The sequence below is a fragment of the Uloborus diversus genome, chromosome 4 (assembly GCF_026930045.1).
Source record: "Uloborus diversus isolate 005 chromosome 4, Udiv.v.3.1, whole genome shotgun sequence".
NCBI lineage: Eukaryota > Metazoa > Arthropoda > Arachnida > Araneae > Uloboridae > Uloborus > Uloborus diversus.
Window position 1 is genome coordinate 40539704 of NC_072734.1, and position 16683 is coordinate 40556386.

A 16683-nucleotide genomic window follows, 5' to 3' on the forward strand; every position below is an offset into this window, starting at 1 on the left:
AGTCTTAAATTTTGGCATCAACATGTTCAGGATGAAGACAAAAAGTATATTATAAATAATGAAAAGTGTGATTCTGTACTTCACTGTCTTTTACTGCTTATCAAAAGTAAAAATATGTCAGATTGTTATCCGTGTAAAATGAAAAAATCGGAGAATTTCGTTTAAACCTGTAACGGAGATTCAGGCCAACGCCAAGATCTTTTGCATTTGAATACGATGGGTTCCTTAGCAGTTGAGTTCTTTAAAGGGGGGGGGGAATTATTTTCACAATAATAGACGATTTTCCAAGAAACTCTCCAGTTTATTTCTTTAAGAAGAAAAGTGAGGTTTAAGAACACTTTGTCAGGTTTCAAAAGATAAGAGAGATTTGTGGCAAAGCTCCGATAACGGAAAGGAATTTCTGAACTCCCGGTTTGAAATTTACCTGAGCGACCAAAGCATAAGAATCGGAAAAAAACCAACAAATCCCAACAATAACAAAGTAGCGTCATAGAACACTATAAGTTAACATTAAATGAATGGAAACTTTTAAATGAATCGAATGTGCCTCAGCAGTTTTGAGCCGAAGCAGCTATGTACTTCCACTGCTTACGGACTAGAGCGGTTTTAAAAGGAAAACCCAAACCCTTTTTTGAGCTTTTTGGAGGAAGAAAGCCATCTATTAAACAAAACCTATTTTGAGCTATTTGGGGGAAGAAAGCCATCTATTAAACACTCCCGGGGTTTTTTTGGCTGAATTTCGTATATTGGACTTCCAAAACAGAAAATAAACAAATTGGATATGAGAACTCAACAAGGAGTCATGGTAGGATATGCGTTTCATACGAAAGGTTACAGAATTTGGGATCTCAAAAATCGCGAAGTGACAGAAACGCTGAATGTTAAATTCGATGAAAATAAATTCTGGGCGACCCCCCCCCCTCCCCCCCCCCAGGAACGAGAAACAGAGGGACACAGTTTTATTTCACTACTGAGTAAATCTGAAGTAGAATATTCTGAAAATCATAAAATAGCATGTTGAGAATTAAATGGGTTAAAGCAAGTCCGAGGCAAAATAAAGAATGCAGGGATAAGTATTATTCTATTAACACGACGGTTCTAAAGTCCGAATCGTGAAGCCGAGGTTTATTGTTCTGAAAATAAAATTGAATATGACACAAAATATTTTAATTTCACTTGTGATGATAATTCAAGAAAAGTATAGGATTTTTATGAAGATAGGGGGGATAATTCAAGTATGCTAGAAGCTAACATTTCCGAGATTTAAAATTGGCAAAACGGAATGGCTCAAGAAATTCAGGTGATATGAGAAAAAAACGTTTACGTATTGGTTCCAATGAATGAAAGTTTTAGAAAGAAAAAAGGGTACAGATGGGTTTTTTTATTTAAAAACAAATGAGCAGAATAAAATAATGCGCTTCAAGACCAGACTGGTAATTTTAAATACCCACCAGGTGGGGGGGGGGTACTTTTTGCAAGTGTTCTCTCTAGTAATTTCCTTTCCATTGATTGAAGCTTTCTTTTGAATTGTTATGTATAAGCTACATTGAGTCCATTTCCATGTAGATGTTTGCAATGCGTATCTATATGCGGATGTAAAAGAGGAGATTTGTGAGACAACCTGAAAGGTTTGTCCATCCCTGAAATCTAAATTTTGTCTGTAAATTGAATAAATCATTGTCATTCTGATACAGATTACGCCTCGAATCACGACGACCGGATTTCAATGGGAGGGGGGATGGAAGCGGAGTATATTTCAATTAGTGAATAATCTAAGGATGTGGGTTAAAGGAATTTTAAATCAATTGGCTACAAAAAGAGTTCAGAATTTTAGATTGTCACAGTACAGAGTACAATTAATCAATCTAGTTGCAATCGATTTTTCTAGTTCTGCAATAGGAAATTGCAGAACTAAGCAGATTGATGTGGGGTACTATTTCCTAAGGAATTTGATTGATAAAAATGAATTTGGAATACAATTTGTTGAAACTAAAAATAATGTATCTGATTGCTTTACAAAACCTTTCTCTAGGGAAAATTTACATAAAGCTGAATTGCAATGACATTTTTCTAGAGTTTTTTTCTTTTTCTGAAATGTTTCAATTATTCCATTATGTTTAACTTATAATTTGTGCACACAAACGGATGGCCTGTAATATATTTCTATTTTTTTTTATTCATGTCTTAAAGTATTTCATTCTAGCCGCCTGAATTTCCTTCATCTAAATTTATTCACTAATGCAATATTATTTCTATGAGTTTAGTGGTATGCAAATGTAAAGAACTACGTAACTTGTGACCAGAATTGAATGGGTGATCTCATTTTATCAAGATGGCAGTTCGTGGTTGTGTTCCGCTTGGAATTTCAAAGAAGCCTCTAGTCTGAACGATGTTGAGATGATTCACTTAGTGACATGAATGCTGGTATTGGAAGTTTATAAGTACCTTTTTCATTTATATTTTTATGTTTTAGGATGTAATTTGTAATCACAAATGCTTTTGAGTTTTAGAGCGTTCTTAGCCACTAAAGCCTATCCTACGGTCTGTGTGCCATATTAGGCCCCTAAAGCTGATTTTTGTGTGCCCGTTGTCAGGTTTTATGTTACAATCAAGAACTATGTATTGGAACAAGATAAACTAATTTTTTTTTTTATTTAAATGTGATGGATTATACAATTCATTTACGTCTGGGTTTTTTAAACTTGTAATTCAATGTTGGTTTTTACGGGTAGTTGAATATTATCATTTCAAGAATCACCGGAATATAGAAATTTCTGTTGCTAGTGCTAAATTAAACGTAGTTTATTTCATTATTTATTTATTTTTTATTTTTATTTTCCAGTAAATTTTAGAGCACTGATTCTTTGTTTTTACATGTTATTAAAATTGAAGGAACCAAATTAGAATGTTAAGTACTTTATTATTTATTGTACGTATGTTTGTAAAAATTTAAAGGAACAAAATTTAAAGTCAACTTCATAATGAGAGCAACAATAAAGATTAGAGTTTAAAGTACGATGTTTTACAGCGTGTGAAACTTTCTTCGTATATTCAGACTTGTGACACTTATCAAACGAAATTATAAATTATTTTTATTATAATGCAAATAAAAAGCAGTTATTTTGCAAATGTGAGCATATTTAAATTTACAGTTAAAACAGGTGCGGTCCTCTGTCAAGCATTTCCAAGAAGGGTAGCATTGTTTACAACAAGGACGGCGGGCCAAATGTGGACTTACAATTTCTTAATGATTAGAACTGGCAGTATCAGATTTAATCTATTTCTTGACATGTTTGTCGATTTATTCTTTTGTTAAAAACTTTCAACTTTTCTGATCGATTTTCACTTTTTACTGAATTGACTTTAACTAAGCCATCTTGATTTTGGGAATATAGAATTGTTTCTTCCGGGTTTCAGGTAAATTCTGGAAAACTTAAAGATAAATTGTCTAAATCCTATCAAAAGAAGTAGCACTTTAAAAAAAAGTCGCTGGTGGATTAAATGGGGACATCGATAGCTGTTCAAAACGGGGGGGGGGGGGGCGTCCACATTTTGAAAGACATAAAATATAAATGAAACATCTTAAATTATGCTTAAATATTAAGACAGATATAAGATAGAATGCTCTTACGGTATTATTTTATTTCAACTCAAATGATTTTTTTATGCAATTCCTTAGTACTCAGAAAAAAGCTCCAAAAAATTGAATTTAAACAATATAATAACACAATTGTGGAATAAAATGTATGAAAAAAAATATTTTAAAAAATTATAAGTAAAATATTTCATATTAAGTACAGAAATCTAAATAATTATTTTACATCACTCATTGTTTCATATTCAGATTTCTAATAATAGGCAGCTGTCAAAGAAAAAGAATATGAAGCTGGTATCAGTTGAACATAGCTTGAGCTGTTAACAAGTGTTGGAATGGAATATGTTTTAAAAAAAGAAAAAGAAAGAAAAAACATCTACGGTTTTCAGTGCTACTATAGCAACTCGGGGAGGGGGGGGGGCTAAAAGAGGCTAGATGCAGTATTCATTGTTTTAAATGAATACCTCTATATTTCCCAATTGGTTGTCTTAAACGTCAACCTTGCTCCATTTTCTAAAAAAATAATTCTCTACCGCATCCTAATTATTGCTTTGAAGTAAACATATTGCAATCCAAAAATCTGTAGCCTATTATAAGAAGAAACTAGTTTCAAGTTTTATTATCCTTAAGATATATATTCTCCCAATCACCGATCACTTCAGTTATCCGATCGAAAAAAATAAATATTACTCTTAATCAACGGTCTCCTATGTATTACAAAATCCTTCAGAACTACCGAAAGTTAGAAGGATTTTTTAAAATTGTATTTCAGAAACCAGTATAAATGCATTTCTTGACATGGAAGATAAAATGTAAGATTATGTTCTTTCTTTTTTCTTTTTTGAGTTCTTATGTAAATTATTCAGATTAGGTCTATTTTAATTAGACACTAATAAACCACCGTTTCAATTGCGTAGTTTCCAAATTGCTGCACAGCAGTTTTTTTTTTTTTTTTCTCCTTAAAACAACATATGTTGCGCTTAACTGGTTCCTGAAATAAACGATTCAATTACAATTTAGGTATATGTTAAGCGGTTTAAAAATAAAAGCAACTTCCCAGGGCAATCTTAATTTCAGATCATTCATATTCATAATTTTAATCATTTTAGGGCGTATTTTTATACCTACGTAATTTGATTTTTCCATGAATGTTTTTTGGTGTCCACAAGTTTTATGAGATTCTAACAATTTTTATTTTGACAGATGCTTTCATGATATAAGGCCTAATGATGGCACCTAAGTCGGCAAAGATGTCACAAAGAAGAATCAAGTTTGTAACATAAAAATGTTATCCTTGAAAAAATTAGCCTTCGGTTTTAAATGAATTTCTGCAATTTCACTGTAAAAACTACTAATCGATATTTATAGGTGATGTATACGAAATAAAATAATTTGACAATTTTTAATGGTGTGAATGTTTCATTTTTTCTCATGAAAACAGTATAACATAATATAAAGTTATATAATTTTTGGAGTAGTAAAACCAATTTTTAACTTTATTACTAGTACTCATAAACCTGCAGATTTTATTATACCGAGTAAAAAATTGTTTCTGTTTAGTAGCTCTGGAATTTTAAACCGTCACATATTTATAGTTTTCATCTATGTAAACTTTAAAAGGTTAATAGGATAAAGTATTATCTAATCTATAATAATCAGTTTAGAATAAAAACCATTCTGTGCAGTCTAAATGCTGTATACTGCAAATATGGTGTGAAATAAAATTAGTTTGTTACTAATATTTCTCAAATAAAGTAGATCTAAATGCAACTTATAACATTAAAAAAAGAAGAAAACCATGAAAATATTCTGTTTTACCATAAAAGAAAAATAAATGCACATAATTGCATGCATAAAGTTAAAATAAACTTAAAGGTTTAATGGATTGCATATTGCAAAACATTTCCCACGTTATGATGCACATTTTAGCATTACAATAATGCTGGAAGTGAAAAAAGTAATTTTAGTGAAGGTACGATGTAGTATTTTCAGTTATATATTAAAAACTTTCTCATTTTTACTACCTTCATGGATCAAAAAGTTTTGTATTATGAAAAAGCTATAACTGTTCTTAAAATAAAGTTTCAGACCATATTTTGCAATTTCCTTCTATTTGTAAATTTTTAAGTCTGCAATAGTTCTAAAAGTTTTTTGTAGAAATGAAAATGCACCACTTTTTCTTCTTTAACAGGTATTTATAAAATATTGAGATGGGGCATTGATTTATTTTGTGTACAAGGAAATTAATATCAATAAAACATATATTTAGCAGCAGTTAACTATTTTTATGTAAAAGTGTTGTATATTTCTTTATTTGTCGCTTTTCATAGCCTAAAACATTATTTTTGTTGTTGAAAAACTTTAGAAAAGGAACAGATTTCGTATGTAGGCTGATTTCTGCAACGTACATACAGAATCAAATGCTTTACTTTTCTATATTGTTCTTCAGCTGTAAAAGCAGTGATTTCGACTATGAAAAGAGACAACGATAGGGTGAAAAACCCTTTTGCATAAAAATTGATAACTTTATTTTATGGTTTACTGCTGTTAATTTTACTATACAAATCATTTATAAAACCGTATACTACTGCTGCTTTTATGGCGCAATTCAGTTGATTCCGCAGCATAATACTGCAACTTTACAGTTTGATACTGTTAATTTTGCAGGGCAATTCCGTTACAAAACAGTATATTACTGTTAATTTTACATATTATCTCTGTTAAATTTACAGGTCAAGTCATTCCTAAAACAGTATATTACTGCTAATTTTACAGTTTGATACTGTAAGTTTTACAGGGCAGTTCTATTAAAAAGCAGTATATTACTGCTAATTTTACAGTTTGATACTGTAAGTTTTACAGGGCAGTTCTATTGAAAAGCAGTATATTACTGATAATTTTACAGTTAATCATTGTTAATTTCACAGGGCAACTCCATTAAAGACAGTATATTACTGCTAATTTTACAGTTTATCGCTGTAAATTTCACAGTAAAAGTCTGTTATAAAACAGTATAGTACTGCAAATTTTACAGTTTAGAATTGTAATTTTTGCAGTTTTTCTTTGGAATGTGAGCTGCCAGTATTTTACTGTAAAAACAACAGCTTTTTTTTTGCAGTGCAATTATACGTTGTTATTTTTCATTTTTACTTTTCAAGTTGCCCTCACCTCCCCGTCAACAAGATATAAGGTCTCAAATTGGGCTGAACTCTTAACACTCCGTCGGGCGCAATATGTTGTAGAACATGATCGGGCGCATTGAGCCTGGGAAGCACACTTTGATCTACTGATCTTTTCTACTCATGTTCACATTTTCTTACGAAAAAAATGTCAACTACAAACTCCAAAGAAGAGAAATAAAAGTTTTTCATGATTTTCGAATGTAACAAGTTTATTTGAGAAAATGAATATACATTTTTCCATGAGCTATTGAGGGAGCGTGGCTAACGAAAGAATTCGAGGTGTGCCTAATAGATCAGTTGCGCCCGACGGAGTGTTAAGAGAAAATTTTGAATTTAAAGGCCTAGCGAGGAATGAAAGGCACCACTCGACTTCACCGTCTGCATCTGACAAGACATTTCATTACTTTTCTGCAAAGCGTGTGAAAGATTTCTTCAATTTTTCACCTAGATCTAATGATAAAATATAATATTTCTAAGACCTAATGTTTTTGTCGTCCAGAAGTCCATTTTACTAATTGGGAACCAAAGATCTACAATAGATTTATAAAGCTGTGTGTACAACGATCCATTTCCCTCTCACTAATGAAACTAAACTACTCGCTGCAAAACACGAATATCCACACTCAAATTTTATCCTTTTTTAAAATGTGTAAAGTCTTGGGTTTGTGTTAAATGTATTAATTTAAAAAATAAGCAAACCAATATGTATTGAAAAGTGCCATCTTTCGCTTTCAATTATAAAGTGTACCAGTTATATATATATATATATATATATATATATATATATATATGTATATATATATATATATATATATATATATATATATATATATATATATATATATATATATATATATATATATATATATATGAGAGTTCATCATCGTGATGCAAAATCAGTTTTGAGCTCGAAGCATAATATGTCAATTATCAAGTCTTAAAATTTGAAAAGTCACTCATTTTCCTCTGAACTCTTAAGTCTCGAATTTGTTTCAAAGTTATTAATTACGATCATCTGAACTGAGTTCAGATTAGTAGACGTTTGAATCACTGGAGCTTGAATTCAAGAGGTTCTAAAGTACTTTATATATTAGCTACAACATTCAGAAAGAAACAAAAGTTAATGCAGTAAAATGCCTAAAATATTACCCATTTCGCAATTGAGTCCTGCAAAACCAGCGGGGCAAACACACACACCCCATTTATCGTGACATACACCTCCGTTGTAACAAGGTGGACACTGGCTGCTACAGTCTGTTCCATACAGCTCTGGTGGGCAATCTAAAATCAAAAAATAAAATCAGCTATAGCTGAGTTTTATAACAACTTGGAAAAGCTGTACAGGGCAAATGTCTAGTTACGGACATGGTTAACTAAGGTAGAATATTTTTATAAAAATACATAAAACATTAAATAGAATCATGGTAGGAAAACACACGACGTAAAATGTTCCATTACATCTCAAAAATAATTCAACTTACTTCTTACTATAAGACGTAGAATAGCGTGGACACTGTCACTTCGTCTTCCTTCGTAATAGCATTCATAAATACCGGCATCGGACTGCTGCACATCGTGGATTTGTATCTTGACTTGTCCCTCCCAATCGGGAACTTCCACACCGTCGTGGAGCCATTTCAAGGTCAGAGGCAGGCTTTTTGTTACATTCACTTCAAGTTCTACCTCCTCTCCTATACTGGTTACTATATAAGGGTTCAAAGCATCCAACTCAGCTAAAGAAAAATAAGAAAGGTAAGCTGGAGTAGTGGAAACATTATGTAAATGTAAACGAACTATACAAATGATAACCAGCAACAGGCTCTGGGCCCACCTATGCAGGTCCTAGCTAGTTTATTAGTCCCCAATAAAGATCAACGGCCGTCTTGAAGCTACCTTCCCCCTTGCTCATTACAATCTCTTCCAGTAAGCTGTTCTAAGTGCCCACAACCAACTAAAAAAATAATTTTCCTAATTTCCTGGTTAGATTTAGACTGAAACAATGACCCCTCGTCCTGCTCTCCGTGCCAAGATTTAATCAATTAACATGTTTCATTTTGATAAATTTAAACAACTGAATTATATCTTCTCTTGACTCTTCTTTGTTCTAGGCTATGCATATTGAGACTTTTAAGTCTGTCTTCATAATCCAAATCTGAAAATACCCTTACTAGCCTAGCGTTGTAGCCGTTCTTTGAATCCTCTCCAATGAAGAAATTTTATTATTGGAAAGTCTTGTGGTGATTTTTAAGACTAAACTACGATGAGTGACAACTAGATAAGACGAGGCACACAATGGGTGCGTTTACCAAAGAAATGCTAAGACCCGGCTAATTGGCGGGAGAATGGATTGTCAACAGATGCAGTGAATATTGCAACCTGTAGTTGACCAATATGTTCTCTGAACTATCCCGCTTTGCAACAGGTCAATAACGCTACCTGCAATGATCCGCTTGCTTTTCCTATTTTAGAGAAATTTCTTATCGCTGTGTTAAAGTACCTTCAATGAGCCAGCTTTTGGTCAATGTAAACGGGTTCAGCGTTTCAAACTATGTAGATGTTACCGTTACCATTGCTCGAAGACGGCACGTTAGTTATTTACCAAAGGTTAAGATATTTACCAAAGTTATTAGGTTAATGAAAAAGTTATTAACCAAAGGTTAATGATCCTACATTCTCCTCTCCAGCTGATATACAAACGTGAAATAAGTGGCATAATTGAGTTTAGAAATAATGCGAGGACTAAGAAATCGGATACAATTTTGTATGGAAATGAACACCAATATGAATGGGCGCTGTGTGGTTAGTTTTTGCTCGAATTCCATTCGCATTCATAATCAATATTACAGCCATAAAATCAACTTTTTCGTTCACAGTTACTCTCAGGAAATATGGTCTTCAATAATAATTTCATCTCTCAATTTACGCAAGAGTCAAGGAAGGATCTAAATTAAAAACCATGAAACTCTGTTTCCCATTTCTCAACTAACCCAAAACCAATCAAAGTAAATATTTACAAACTTCTCAATTGTTTAAGTGGGGAAGCCAATTTTTGTCCGTACTAATTAATCATTTTCCTATACAACGATGTATGGTTGATATTCTATGTAATGTAGTGTTAATTAAGCATTCATCCATGAAAGATACATAAGTTTTTACGCATAATGATGTAACAAAGAGCAGTTTACGCCTCCAATATTCGCAAACTATATTCAAAAGAGCCCCGAGACTCAATTGCACGTTTTTGGGGCTCTGCGATTCAAGCTAAAAATTCGAAAAACAATATAGTTAACACTCATTGATCACGATTTATTAGCTGAAGAGAAGGAAGTAAATGAACGTAAATTGCGAATGCCGGTGACATCAATAGCTCTTGACTTATCAGTTTGTGTAAAAAATGCAAGCCTTCTTTCTCCATTCTCTTCAAATATAATGCAAAAAAGTAGCGGCAAAAGCCCGAGTTAGCTCCCACTGAAGTCCACCTGTGTACTAACTGTTGCGCAAATCCTGGGATTACTTTTTGAAATACAGCAGTCACGCTTAATGATAATATTAATTGGTTGCACCACCCATTGGAGGAATTTGTGCCATAAACTAACCATCGCCTATTCCTATTGGGGCTCATTTCCATACAAAATTTCATAGATTTCTTGATCTTCGCATTATTTCTTAACTCAACAGGAAAAGACACAGGCGCATAAATGCACTCAAAACATTTTCCGAAAATGGTCAAAACGCATTCAACATCCCTTAAAACGTGTAAATCCTTCGAAAATCGAAAAATTTCAAAAATTTTATGTGTATTAGATATTTTGTTTAGTAGATAATAAACATAGCGTACCTATATTTGTAGGGGGTAGCTTCAAGGTAACAATTTCCGTTGCTATATTCTGTTTGATGATTTTGCACTGAAACACGCCGAATCGGGACAGAGAATCTTCGCTTGGCATGAACAGGATGCGGGCATAGGCGGGTTTCCCTTGCATAAACTGTTGGGAATGCTTTGACAGTTTGGAACCCTGGAATTGTGAAAATGCAACTAGTGTAATCAACAATTTCAGATTTTGAAGAACTTACACATGATTACACTGGTCTACAAAAAAGAAAAAAAAACGAATTATGTCCTAGAGACTTGATTGACTGATCATGGTAGTATATTTTAAAGCTGAATTCGAAAATGCAAACGATTTTTCTCCATCACTGAAAGGATTTTGCGTGAAAAGCGCTGTAATAGTTGATGAAGAGCTTTTCAACACCACGGCTTTTTTTTTTTTTTTTTTTTGAGAAGAGGAAGATATGCTTTCTGGCATTAAGAATCTTTTTTTTTTTAAGCTGGACAAAGTGAATTTGAGCCTGATAGTTGATACTTTCAATTTTCCTGAAACTTTCAGGATATTTTGCTAGTATGGTGATAAGAAAATGTGAAACTTCTTTCCTCTCTAATTTGACTTGTTGGTCCTCTAGTGGAGGTCAAAGTTTAGGGTCTTAAGAAAAAAAGAGCTAAATATATGATTGCTTTGCTTCAAAAACAATGAGTGTACCAAGTCATTTCTTTTAAATAAGGATACTACTTGATACTAGGTACATGCTAGCATAAATATTTTGGTGGCTCACTCATGGCTCCTTTTTCTACATTTTTTGCTTTGTTTAGGCCCGGATTTCTGCTAAAGCCATGAGTAACCCTCGGAAATAAGTATATGATCAACTACTCATTATAATAGAGTACTAAGAAAAAAAAAATGCTTTCATTTCTCTTGACTTTAGTAGTTAAACGGTCTCAAAGTCGATGATTTTTTTAAAATGCCCAAGTTTAGAGGTCAGTAACTTTAATCGCGACGAGTCAACAACTTTGGGATACAGCTATAGTTATAGTCCAAGTAGTGCAGTTTAAGGTCCAGGTTAGAAACCCATGGCAACTAATCAACATTTTTAATTACGCGGTCTCAAAGTTGATAATCTGAAACAAAAATAATCAGTTTTAGGTCAATTACTCTAAAACACCTGAGTCAATAACTTCGAGCAAGAGCTGTAATTATGCTCTACGTGGTGTAGTTTTAGACTCATGTCAGAAAACCATGAGATCTAATCATTTTAAATTAAACGGTCTCAAAAATGATGATTTCAATATAAAAGAGCGTTTTTCCACGAGTTTATATGAGTGCTACTCAAAATCTTATGAGCTCAAACTCACATAAATACTAGAACGAATGAACAGCCAAATGTACTTTAAACTCCCAAAATTTCATGCTTCTAGTATTATAAAATTTTCTGTAGTCTTAACCACAAAACATGGCAATTCTTCTCACAAAGCTGATCCGCAATTTTGGAGCACTACTTTTTGGATATCGAAGATACTCAGGAATTGGATCTCGGAAGCTGAAAATTTGCATAGGTTAGTTTCAAAAACATCTCTACGCTTCTAGGGGATGATCGAGTTGGAACAATTTGAAAAATTTAGGTCAGTTGACGTGGAATCACCCTGATGTAAACATTGGGACAATTCACATGCATCTTTTGTTATTTTCGACTTTATAATGATCATAAATCAATGCTTATATTTTAGGAAGAGGATTGCACTTGGGTAAGAGATTGAGTTCGTAATTACAGTAGACTTTGCATATACACTAGTATGTAGTAATAAACTTTTATAAATAAACAAATTTATTAAATAAGGCTCAAAAGTAAAAATATAAATATAATGTCAAAAAAAAAAAAAAAAAAGAAAAAAAAAAACACAGATTTGTTAGACAGTAACAAAAGATGTAGGTGAAATGTGCATAGAGTGATTCCACGTCAACTGACCTGATTTTTCAAACTGTCCCCGCTCGATTATCTCTGAACGGGATGAAATTTTACAGAGGCGTAGAGATGTCTTTCAAACTAACCTGATACTAATTTTCAGCTTCCGAGAGCCGAATCCTGAGGATCTAGGATCTCCAAAATATAGTGCTCCAAAATGGCGCATCAGATTTACGAGAATTGCCATGTTGTGGTCAATGATACAGAAAACTTTATTGCACCGGAAGTATGAAATTTTGGGAGCATAAAGTACATTAGACTGTTGATTTGTTCTAGTATTTATGCGAGTTTCAGCTCATAAGATTTTGAGTAGCACGTATATAAACTTGTGAAAAAACGCTCTTTTATACAGGAACAATCATTTCTGAGAGCGTTTAATTAAGTAAGATGATTAGATGTCATGGTTTTCTGTCATGAGTCTAAAACTACACCACTTAGAGCATAATTACAGATCTTGCTCAAAGTTATTGACTCAGGTGTTTTAGAGTAATTGACCTAAAACTGATTATTTTTGTTTAAAATTATCAACTTTACTCACGGCTTAAGCAGATATCCGGGCCTAAACAAGGCAAAAAAGGTTTAAAAAAAGTAGCAGTTTCAATTGACCTTTGCCCTCAAAGCCATGAGTGAGCCACCAAAGTATTTATGCAAGCATGTGCCTAGTATCAAATAGTATACACATTTAAAAGAATTGACTTGGTTCATTCATTGCTTTTGAAGCAGGCAATCATATATTTAGCTCTTTTTTTTTTTTTTCCCTTTCTTAAACTTTGACCGTTACTCAAAGACAAACAAATCAGTTTTTTAGAAAAAGAAACTTCATTTTTTCTTATCATAGTACCACTAACACATCTTGAAATTTTTACGAAAATTGAAGACATCAACTGTCAAAAGTGTCCAGCTTAAAAAAAAAAAAAAATGACTTAAACAGTTGACGAACTAAGCGGTAAGTAGACTTCCGTGTGACTGTTATGAGTAGACTACCAAATGTTTGGAAGCTAATCAGAAGCCGTAAAATTGTTTATTATGGATAACAATACTTCATGAACTTAGTAGAAAGTTACTTCTCACTGTTTTATAAAGAGTTAAAACATAAGTTTTGACAGTGGAAAAGTTTGCAGGCCAAAAATTATCCAAGGCCAGTCAAGAAATTTCCAAGCAAGTATATTATTCTCTACTTCTCCTTAAAGGGTGATTCATATAAATGGATAATTACTCTATTCTAAACAGTAAAACAACTTATTTTCTTCATCAACAAAAGAATGTTTATGCAGCAGATAACTATTTTGGGTAATGAATAGTTTTGTTTTTATGTTTTATTTTGCATTATTTATTTTTAGTTTTACTTAAAAACAAGCATAAATGCATGGAAGAACTTGCAAGGAAAGTGATAAAAGGATTCTAATTACTTGTCCGGTATCCAATTTTCTAGAAAACTTGATTTTCTTATGGGCATCATCACTGAGACATTGAATTATGGACCGTGCACCATCCTGAAGTCTTCCCCAAACATTTTGAAGGGTAAAATTTGCATCAAACTGACCTAAAAATGTAAATTAAATAAATTTAATAAATTAAACGCTATTCGACAAAGATGTCCTCATTCGTTGGTTGCTTTGGTGCAAATTCTAATTTTCCCAATTTAACGTTCGATCTTGGTGTAGGTGTAGTACGTAAGGGTCAACAGCTTTCCTAGCAGTTGAGTCAGCAGGTGCTGTTTAGGTGTCATATTTCTCCTAAAATAGAACTAAAAGGTGACCTACGAACTGGTACTTTAAGCCATTTTCAATAGAGGAAAAACAATCTGAATAAAATTTATTTTGTCATTATAAGCAAGGGTTTTAAAAAATGTTTAAATATTATTCATTGGAATGGGCCTGGGTCGTAATCTCGAGACATCTGAAATTCGAACAATCTAAAAAAACGATTGATGGTACACCGAATAATATATGATCAAAATCTTAATAGAAACCCCAAATCCCTACAGGGACGAACTACAGAAAAGGTAACAAAAATCACATATGAAGTGTGAGCTTTATTACGAAAAGGTTTGTAATATTGCAATTAAATACTACACTAGAAGTTTTGAAGTGTATGAAACTTTAGTATGCTGTCTATTAACTCCTTTTCCTTTGATACAAGCACAATTAACACATTAATGCACTTTCGCAAAATTTGCAGAGGAGGAATTTTAAAACATGTTCCTCACAAACATTTACTAATACAATGTTTTTGCAAATTGAAATTTTAAACGTTTGTACAAATTTTCTGCACAAAAACATTGACATTAAAGGTAAAAATATATTCATCTATTGGTAATCAATGGAAATATATGGTAATAAGTCCTTAAAGGACGCCAGACCTTAACATTCTTGCTTATATGTTATTCCCCATGGCGAGGAACTGTTATTTAATTAAATTATATTTTCTTCGGAAAAGTTTTGAAACTTTTCTTTCGTTCTTCATTTATTTTTGGATTTCAATTTAAAAAAAAATCTCTTCGGGAGCAAGAGTTAATTTTGTTTTGCTCTACATCGCTGTAACGTCACATTTTTCTTTCTTCTAATAGTTTTAAGCGTGGAGTTTTAGACTAAATAATTTGTGCCCAATTTCATTAAAGACGCAAGTGTTGTAACTAGGATGTTTAGAAATTTTTGACGATTTTCTAATTATTTTTCCTAAACAGGGCTTAATTACTTAAAAAGCGTTGGAAGCTTAAGCTTCCCTTCAAAATTTTCAGGGGGCCTAGAAAAACTGGACTTACAAGTTCTAGTTTCTGTTTTTAAATGCATTTTTAAAGATATTACAAATATTAGAGCCGGTTTAATAAAGTTTGGTCCAGCTGTAATATTGCAAAGTAATTTTATATTAATTAATTTTGCAACGTGATGAATCTGCTTCAACAGCTAAGTGCCTTTCTTCGTAGAGAAGTACAGCGTAAACAATATACAAAATTCCTGCTTATATTTTAGGTGGGGGTGGTGATAAATATGAATCTGAATTTTTCAGGGTCAGTTTTTAAAATAGCACTTGTACTATCAGTGCGAGTCATTTTAATATGCATTGAGTTTTTAGACAAATTTCCCAATAGAAAATTTGGGGGGTCCTGAAGTAATACGGAGCTTTCCCCAACTTCAGAGGTTAATCCCAGAGAAGCCCAGTTCCTAAGGAGAATATTTAGCAATTTTGTCAATTTTGGAGCAAATGTCGTCGATTTTGCATTTTGATCCTATCGGGATTTTTGCTGAGTCGGGATTTTAACCGTGTTGCGATTTCAGCTCTGTCGAAATTTTGGTCTTTCGAGACAGTGATTTGTTGGGATATTTTTTGTCAGGATTTTGGAGTGTATGGATTTTGGTAGTCGAAATATGTCCAAATACCCATTCGAGTAAGACTAATAAGAGCCATGGACACATTTTATTTAAAATTTGTCCTGAGTGCATAATAGTATATATAATCCTCTCCTCCAAGACTTTTGCTCCTTTCCGCTAAAAATATTTTTCTTGGATTAAAAAAAAAAGGTTTAAAAAAAAAAAAAGAAAAAGAAAAGCTAGTATCTGAAAGATATTTGTTTTACTTTTTCTCTTGTTCTGATTCGTTTACGAGTGACGTGTGATTGTACTTGGATCTCGCCCCCCCCCCCAACATTATATAAGCATTTTATTTTTGCTTATGAAACTAAAGGATGAACGATGCGTTTATTTCCGATTGTTTTTGACGCAACCGCAGTATTTTACAATTTCGCTTTCGTTACATTGGTTTTCATTTTTATTTTTGTTTGGATTTCGAGATTAAATTTTAACGTTATTTTGAATTTGATTTCACAGAAATCGCTTTATTTATGCTTGTTTATTGGTAGCATCACGGTCCAACTTACCTCTTTTTGGAAGAGCTAACATTTTACTTTCATTGGCTTCTTGAAATTTTAGAAATGCATTTACTTGAAATTCCTTTTGAATATATTTTTTTCACGACTTTTCAATTTTATAAGTTTTAACATCTTGAATAGAGATAAGTCAGAACTAATAATATGAGGCAGACAACATATAAAAGATACATAAGTGTTCATTGTTCCTTTTTGGTTTTAAAGGCATTAATATGTAATTTCGT

At 32.5% G+C, this 16683-nt stretch overlaps 1 protein-coding gene across 1 annotated transcript in view; it reads right to left on the reverse strand.

Moving 5' to 3' along the window:
• Positions 1-16472, reverse strand: part of LOC129220071 (receptor-type tyrosine-protein phosphatase T-like) — a 123673-nt gene extending 107201 nt beyond the window's left edge. The window contains exons 1-5 of the mRNA XM_054854407.1: positions 16451-16472; positions 13983-14116; positions 10616-10793; positions 8259-8510; positions 7927-8058 (exon numbers count right to left, since the gene is read on the reverse strand). Of these exons, the coding sequence (XP_054710382.1) occupies positions 7927-8058; positions 8259-8510; positions 10616-10793; positions 13983-14116; positions 16451-16472 (718 nt within the window). The remainder of the gene's footprint in view (positions 1-7926; positions 8059-8258; positions 8511-10615; positions 10794-13982; positions 14117-16450) is intronic.
• Positions 16473-16683: the final 211 nt, after the last annotated feature.